At 37.0% G+C, this 8,570-nt stretch overlaps 1 protein-coding gene across 2 annotated transcripts; it reads right to left on the reverse strand.

Annotated features, from left to right (window-relative positions):
• Positions 1–82: 82 nt before the first annotated feature.
• Positions 83–8,101, reverse strand: wnt2 (wingless-type MMTV integration site family member 2). Of its 2 annotated transcripts, none has more exons than XM_058751801.1 (5): positions 7,897–8,101; positions 6,949–7,169; positions 4,992–5,269; positions 4,599–4,863; positions 83–580 (listed from the first exon to the last, which is right to left on the reverse strand). In XM_058751801.1, exons 2-5 carry the CDS (start codon positions 7,163–7,165, stop codon positions 375–377), a joined length of 966 nt encoding a protein of 321 aa, XP_058607784.1. In that variant the 5' UTR covers positions 7,166–7,169; positions 7,897–8,101; the 3' UTR covers positions 83–374. The 2 variants fall into 2 exon arrangements, with proteins under 2 accessions (XP_058607784.1, XP_058607783.1); XM_058751800.1 differs by lacking the exon at positions 7,897–8,101 and adding an exon at positions 7,526–7,867 and having other exon boundaries at positions 84–580.
• Positions 8,102–8,570: the final 469 nt, after the last annotated feature.

The raw sequence follows: 8,570 nt of genomic DNA on the forward strand, positions 1-8,570 counted from the left end.
TTGTTTGTACCACAGACATATAAAAAATAATCTTTACTGCAAAACAGGACAACAAACTTCTACAGACAACTATTCAACATAACATGTTTTATTTTAAATTACATAGAGTTTGTATTTACAGTTCAAAATATGAAATACATTAAAGATAAACATTCTTATGTTCCAAAGCTGTAATAAATATGTGTGTTATGATGGGGGGGAAACAGTAAGTAAAGATTGTAAAACTACTCAAGAGGCAGCCATTGAAGAGATACAACAAATCTGCATAGGTTTTAAGTTGCTGGTCATTTGTGTCTGATCTAATCTGTAACAGAAAAGCACTGTACAATGTCAAAGGTTTGAGATGGGATCTTTACTCTGCAGAAGTGGTGGGGTCATGACTGGGTTTTGCAGGTATGCACATCTACCTCTTCTTGGCAGTCCCTGCAGTGAACAGCACAACACCAGTGGAACTTGCACTCACACTTGGTGGTGCGGCTCACGCGTGATGTGTCATAGCCCCGCCCACAACACATGACCTCACAGCTGTCCGCCCCACGGGACGTACGGTTGCACACTCGCCCACCTGTGCCCACAGATCCTGCAATAAGGCAAAAATCTAAATGAGACCTCACAGGATTTAGTGAAATAAAACATGAACGGCTACATCAAAAATGTTCAAGGTATAGATCATCACTGTTTTTATGCCCCTGGGCAATGATGAAATAAAATGACCTAAAGGACAAAGTATGCCATTTAGCTAGACAACATGAGGAGGTTTGGTTGAAAAAAAACAAAACAAAAAAACAACTATAATCTCAAAAGCATCAGTAAAAATGTGTTGAAAACTACAAAACAATCAGCAACATTTTGCATCGCATGTCAATCATTTTCCAGCAAAAGTGTTTATGAGTTTACAGTTACATGATAATTTCCAGCTTTTTGAAAAGTGTTAATTTGTAAAGTAAAAACACTTTTTGTACAAACCAAAACAAAACAAAATAAAATTGTGAAGGAAAAAGGTTTAAAAAAAAATTGAAAAAAAAAAAATCACACCAGAGAAGTGCAACACTGTTTTTCTCCCAGTCTTTACACACACACACACACAGCCAAAAAAAAAAAAAAAAAAATTATAATTTAGTTTGAAGATTTTCTGTGAATTCTCTGAATTCAAAATGCTATTTTAGGTTTATTTTGATATACATTTTTGCTATCTATCTATAAATAAAATAAATAATTAAAAAATAATCTTATTTGTTCCATTTTTTTTTTCCAGAAAAAATAAATAAATAAAAATGCATTGCCGCAAATAGAAATGTATAATTAGCTTGTAATAAGTAATAAAGCCAGTAAAAATATAGGCAGGGCAGGTAAAAATGGTTACTACTGGCCTGAAATAGCCAAACATATGAATTAAAAGGGGTCGTCCACATACTTTCATCCATTTATTCATACGTTGTACTGCTGAAATCTATTAATGTAGTGAATATTTGAACAAATTCCTGAAGCAAGCAGACCTCGACTGAATAGTCATGTGTAGTGCCTGGCAGATGTCTGATAGTGTCCAGACAGCGCTGTCTTGAAGAGGCTGGGTTTGTCGGCACCATGTAAAAGGATGACCGCTTGGTCCTTGGTCAGATGAGGGACTGATGATAGAAGCTATCAAGCATTGCTCTGGGTCTTCATCACGTACTCATTTCAACGGCTCTAATCTCGACAACCCCGCCCTCTATGAGGCTGACGCGTCGCTGATTGTTGCTGATACAGAAATTGCTAAAGACCTTGTATAAACCCTTGCTTTCATGCTCCCTCCAAGTGACAATCTGCAGCCTTTCTTTATAAAGATCCCTTCAATGCCAGTCAACACTCAGCACTATACAAACAACCATGTTTATTTCTTGTGGTTTAACCAATTGTAAGATGGTTTAATGTAAGATTTTAAAGTGAGAACAGTCTTACAGAGAAGGCCAGAACTGCAAAACACTTCAGTCTACCAGTAGCGCCAGCATTGGTATGTCACCGCTGGTCTATTGAACTCAATTGCGAGTAGGCAGGCATGTGTCTGGGCATGACACAGCCACTCCCCCCCACAGCAGTTCATCAGGCTGGTATGCTGGGCTCATATCGTTTACATCATGGGCAGCCTTTACCTGAGCATGCATCTGCTTATTGAATTAAGATGAGGGGGTGCCAAGAGATGAGTTTAGCATGTGTGACCATGGTGAGAGCTAGTAATTGATTTCACACTTATGCAGTGGAGGTATAGTCTATGTCTCCTAAAACTGACATCAAACAGACTTCCCGGCTAAGAGAGTTTCTCACAAACCACCACACTAGAGAGGTCGGCACTAAAATATGGTGGTCTCGATTTTTTTAAAATGTTCCTTCAGAGCCGATGAGAAAAAAATAGACCAGATTTAAAAACATCACCATTATTAAACATGAGTGTAAAGGAATCGCTAAAGCAAAAATGAAAACTCAGTCATGTCACTTCAAAACTGTATAACTTTCTTCTGAGAAGATTTCAGGCTGTATCCGAAACCGCTTACTTCCTCATATATTAGGCAAAAAGAGTAGTATTTCATAAAGATGACTAATTACTTCTGGCAAGATTCTGAAGTGCACCTCTGATGGACACTTAACTATCCCATGAGGCCACGTGAGAGGATTTGTGAATGGCAGTGAAGCGAAACGAATAAAGCTGGTAGGTTCCTTGACAATGAAAACACAAAGTATGCAGTGCGTCTGAATTAAATTCATACTACACATATTCATACTACATTGAACATACTTTTTTTTAATGGTTGCAAAGCAATTGCTTGTTCAAAGTACCTAATAAAATCAATATGGTCCAATAAGGTCCAGTGTTGTTTTGGCTTAACGTTCATTACATGAACAAAAACTTTTTTTTTTGTATGTTTTTTTGTAATCTGCAGAAGAAAACAAGTCATATAGGTTTGGAACAACATGACTATTTTTATTTTTGGACGAATTAGCCATTTTGTCCATATAATGAAAGTCAGCGAGGTCCAATGTTGTTTTGGACCCCACTGACATCCACTGTATGGACAAAAACAGTTTTTTTTCTGCAGAAGAAAAAAGTCAAATAGGTTTTGGAATGACATGACAATTGTTCCTTTTCACTTGCCCTTTAACTGTATATTCAGATTTTTGTCCATATAACAAAAGTCAGTGAGTCCCAGTGTTGTTTTGGACCCCATTGACTTCCATTGTATGGACAAAAACGTTTTTTGTGTCTTTTTTTGTAGTCTGTAGAAACAGGTTTTGGAACCACATAACAATTTTCATTTTTGGATGAACTAGCCCTTTAGCTTGTAAGATCATTCCAAATTTACATGCTCATAAATGAGCAGTTATACGGACATACAATAAATAATAAATACCTAAAGTGGGTTCGACATACAACTCAGGGCACTTAAAAGAGACATGACCTACCTCCCTAAATATTCCTGCCAGTTTTAGGCAGAAAATATAGAGGTGCCGCCATGGAAGGCAGTGATTTATAGCATTTGCGCATAGGGATTAAATTTCAGCTCCCGTTCTGCCCACAAAACTGTGGTAATGTGTCTAAACACAGCGTCACCTGATAGCAGGGATCATCTGCAGTCTGACAGGCACCCCCTCCCTTACTGCTTCCCACATAGGTACACCTGGTGTTATTCAGTACGTACACACACACACACACACACACAGAAAGGTAAAAAGAGATAAACCTCTGCCTTAGGGAGGGAATCTTTACCGGCATTCAGGTTACAGTATTGGGTTATGACTATTGTGTATGTAATAACCAGCTAAATAGCTCACGTCCTCTGATTACAACTGTGTTTGGGGGCAAAGACTAATGTCTGCTGATTTTGAGCGGAGTGTGGGAGTCTTGCAGGGTGGAAACACAAACAGTGGGTTATGAAACATGATGAAGTACTATAGCTTTGATTCATCAACTTAATTCACCTCTTGAGGTAATGCAAATAAAGGGATAGTTCACCTAAAAATGAAAATTCTGTTATCATTTACTCGTACCTGTATGGCTTTCTTTCTGATGCACAACACAAAAAGACAATTTTTGGAAAGTCAATGGGCTCCAGTGTTGTTTTGGACCACATATTAAAAAATACAATTAGAAACATTCTTTAAAATAGCTTCTTCTGTGTTTATCTTTTTTAGGGTGAGTTGCTTTTTTAAGCTTAAAGGGATAGTTCACCCAAAAATGAACATTTTGTCATCATCTACTCACCCTTATGTCATTCCAAACCTTTATGAGAACATAAAAGATGATATTTTGAAGAATGCTGGTAATCAAACAGTTGTTGGCCCCCATTAATTTCCATAGTATTTCTTTCCCTACTATGGAAGTCAATGGGGACCAACAACTGTTTGGTTCTTCAAAATTCTTCAAAATATCTTCAACATAAAAAAAGAGACTCATACAGGTTTGGAATGACATGAGGGTGAGTAAATGATGACAGAATTTTAATTTTTGGGTGAATTATGCCTTTAAGGTTTCCCTTAAAAAAAAAACATTCTTCAAAATATCTAGAGAGCCATACATTTTGGGTGAATTACCCTTTTAAGGTTAAGGTTTCCCTCAGCACACTTACCAGACTCGTGGTCCCATATACAGTAGTCAGGTGAGTCTTCAAAATAGACAAGGTCATTTTTGGTAGGCCTCTTAAACATCCTGTAGGCACTAGTGAAGCTGGTTCCATACTGGTTCATCACCACCTGAATGGCACTGTTGTACTTTTTGCGGAGATAGTCACCGGTCTGCCTGAAGTCTGCCATGGCTAACCAGCAGGTACGTACATTGCATGAGCCACTGACACCATGACACTTACACTCAAGGTTCATAAAGCGCTTCACTGCCTGTGAATCAAAAAAGGAGACGGTGTCTAAAGTAAACCTCTGACTAGTCTCTCTGCAATGGTCATGGATTATTATTTGTCAAGATTTCATTTCTCAATATGTGTCTCAACAGCTGTTTGTGTTGTTACCTTCCTCCCTGCACGGTTGTTGTGCAAGTTCATGAGCGCTCGTGCATCTCTCTCCTTCCTCTCCTTGGCGTCTATGAAGACCTGAGTGAACTTGATCGCATGGTCAACATGATCGCTGCACCCACCCCAGTCGAAAGCTCCCTTGGCATCGCGAGATGAGCCCTTTTTTCCAGGGTCGCAAGAGCAGTTTTCTAGTTCACCCTGACTGCACGCCCTGGTCAAGGTGTAGACCATACCTGCTGAGGAGATGGCATAGACAAAGGCGGCCTCGCGACTGCCTGAGAAAAAAAGAGGGAATAGGGTTTAGTTTAGTTAAGATATTTTTAATTTAAACTTTATATATATATATACATACATACATACACATAAATACTAATAATAATACTTTACATATAATAATATTAAAATTATTATATTTTAAACTGCATTTAAATCATATATAATGGTATATAATAAGAGTTGGTATGTTAAATAATTTAAATAATAAATTTACATATATAAACATTATAATAACATTTTTGTGTATGTATATAAAATTTAAATGTATATACACACACACACACACACATATAGGCATTTTTACTTTATACATATTTAAGTAATTTTATTTTGTACGTTGCACTATATAATTATAATAATAAGTTATACATACATGTAACACTTTCTCTTTAGTCATTAAATTCAAGTTGATTCCTAAAATAAAACTGACTGTATACATTTTTCAGATGAAACTAATCTCATAACCCATTATATAAACACAAGGTTTACATCGGAAAGACGTCTTAATTTTGTGAGCCTATGTGTGAAGGTGATTAATGTGGAAAATAGTCTGCTATGACTGTATAAAGAGACAGGAGAAAAACAACAGTAACAAGCAACAGACTGAACAAAAGTTCTAAGCTGCAGCTTTTCACATGTGTACCAAAGATGTTTCCGTTCGGCATCTTTGTCAGACAGGAGGAGAATGTCTGCCACGAAATCCCTGCAATTGTTTTAAATTAGTGAACTGACATTGACAATAAGTAGATTCTCACAGTGTCACAGAGAAGTTAGGAGTCTTTCTGGGAGGTCTGAATACCTTAAAGCAAGAAGATTAAAGTCAGAGGTTTAACCTAACTTTAATGTGCAGAGCAGCTTAGAGGCCTGGGACACAGAGTTCCTTTGTGGATGTTCCCATTAATATGATTTTACATGAGATGAGAAAATACAGCCAGAGACACTTACAGTCGCAAACCTAAAGTCACAAAACTGGCAATTACACCTAGTTAAAGCTGCTGAGCAGTTCTGAATTAACTCACCAGACACAATAATCCAGCCTTTCTTCTCCAAACTGACATAAATCTTGAACACAATGAAAAGTAAAGGATACACTAAGTGACACTATTGTGACTTATCGATTCAGATTACATCTAGACATCTTGAGATGATCACAGAACAATATTGAGTTTATGGGTCAATGATGTTCTTAAAGAATGTTGCTTAAAAACTATGACGTTTTCTATGAAGAACATGTTTGTGATTTCTGAATTAAAATCATGTTAATATTTCTTATTGGGCTTAAAGTCACAGTCCATATGTAAAAATTTCCAAGTGGTGCAACTGTATGGAAATTGCCACAAAAAAAAAAAAAAAAAAAGTATTATTTATAAACAAATAAATAATATATTATAGATAGATAGATAGATAGATAGATATAAAGAGTATAAAATCTATCTATCTATCTAATCAGTACTATACATTAAAAATATTTGATAAAAACCAAACCTCATCAATACATGCACAGTGCTGCACACACAGATGAGCAAAGAAGGTTAGAAAGCACCTAGTTCATCAAGTTTTACTTTCTGTAATATGATCTGATATCAGATAAGAATTGCACTGCAGGTTGAGCGCAGAGAACATACTGTATATGCATACAGCCGTCAGACTGGAAACAATACACTTAAACCTTACTCACTTCGATGCAAAAGCCTTCCAAAAAGATTGTGCTCGCGCGCCATGGTATTGCAATTCCATCGGTGGTTTCTGAACTGGTGCTGACATTCTCCGATCCAGTTTTTAATTCCAGCTCCAATAGCCTGCATCACCTTGGGATGCTGGCGGCACAACTGGCGTTGTTTGTTAATTAAACCCGGGATGTTGTCGCACATCACTTGCGATCCAAGAGTGCCCATGTACCTGCATAAAAGATGAAAGCACAGGGAATGAGCGATGGAATCTCTTCGAGTCATCATGTTTCAACACACAACCGCGTACTGCACATTCAAAAAAAACGAAAAAAAACCCCAGTATAAATAAATAAAAATATTAAAGATAAAAATATGTATTAAAGTACAAAAAGTAAAACAAAAATCATCTTAAGTTTTAAGTGACGAAAAAAAGCTTTTCTTTTCCAAAATGTTCCAATAACTCCAGACCAATATTTAACGATTTACTTTTTAACCACAATCGTAGTCTAAAACCTAATTTTATTTTATTATTATTTTAATCTGAAAGCATTACTAAAATTCAAATAAAGCAAAAATTATACCCACCACCACGATGCATCGACCCTTGATGTGAACCAGCAAATTGCCACGGACAGATAAAAACATATTCCACTTGGCAAAAAGTTCATATTACAAAATTTGTATTGATACACTCATTCGTTCAGGCACTTGTCTTCGGTTTAACAACAAATAAATGAAACACAGAGTGCATCGAGTGCTGAGGCGGCTATTTACTCTCCCAGATCAAAACTCTCTGGAGTGACGCGACGCGACGCAAGTGAGTGAGTTGAGCGTCAAAGCATCGTGGAGTGCGAGATGTGTAGCGCTGCAGACACAGCCTGATGCTCTTCCTCTCTTCCTCGGTCTGAAGTGGCTGCAGATAGCTGATGATCTCCTATCAGGTTTAAATTGCTTACACAAGGGGTGGGCGCAGTCCTGCCTCAGGAATGAAGTGAAGAAATTAGATGTCTGAAAGTATCTGTTCAGGCTAGCTTGACACCAGCCACAGCTTTGGCGTATTTCCAAAGCAGCGAAAGTGTAGAATGTGATCCAACGTGAAATGCTTTTTTTATGCTTGCTTTTTTTTTTGTAATCATTCTAGTATTTGGCACATAAATAGGCTAATAATAATAATAATAATAAGTGCTTGAATTTAAAACTTAATTTAACATTCGATTAATTTAATAATTGTAAAATTGATTTGAATTACTATTCTTATTTCGAATCTCCGTAAGTTGTCTCGAAATGGTCATTTCTTATTAAATAAGCACAAATACGTCTCATTCGGTCTTCTCAACAAACATACTCTTGATGATGTGCATTGAGATTGGATTATCACATTCTTTTGAACTTTTCACGAACTGTTCAATTGTCGCAGAGAATTTCCTCTATCTTTGATCACCAGTTTATGTGAAAGTATTAATATGTCCGCCTTCCTGGTATTGTGAGGTCCTTTCTACCGATGGGAACCAAGATTAAGCCATTAGGAAAACCGGATTCTTCTCGTGATCTCCGTGGAAAAGGCGCGGTCGCGAGAGCGTGGAGAAGACTTGTCATCGGTAATATGATGGAATTTAAATTGGCCTAATTT

Source organism: Onychostoma macrolepis, chromosome 18, assembly GCF_012432095.1.
Source record: "Onychostoma macrolepis isolate SWU-2019 chromosome 18, ASM1243209v1, whole genome shotgun sequence".
NCBI lineage: Eukaryota > Metazoa > Chordata > Actinopteri > Cypriniformes > Cyprinidae > Onychostoma > Onychostoma macrolepis.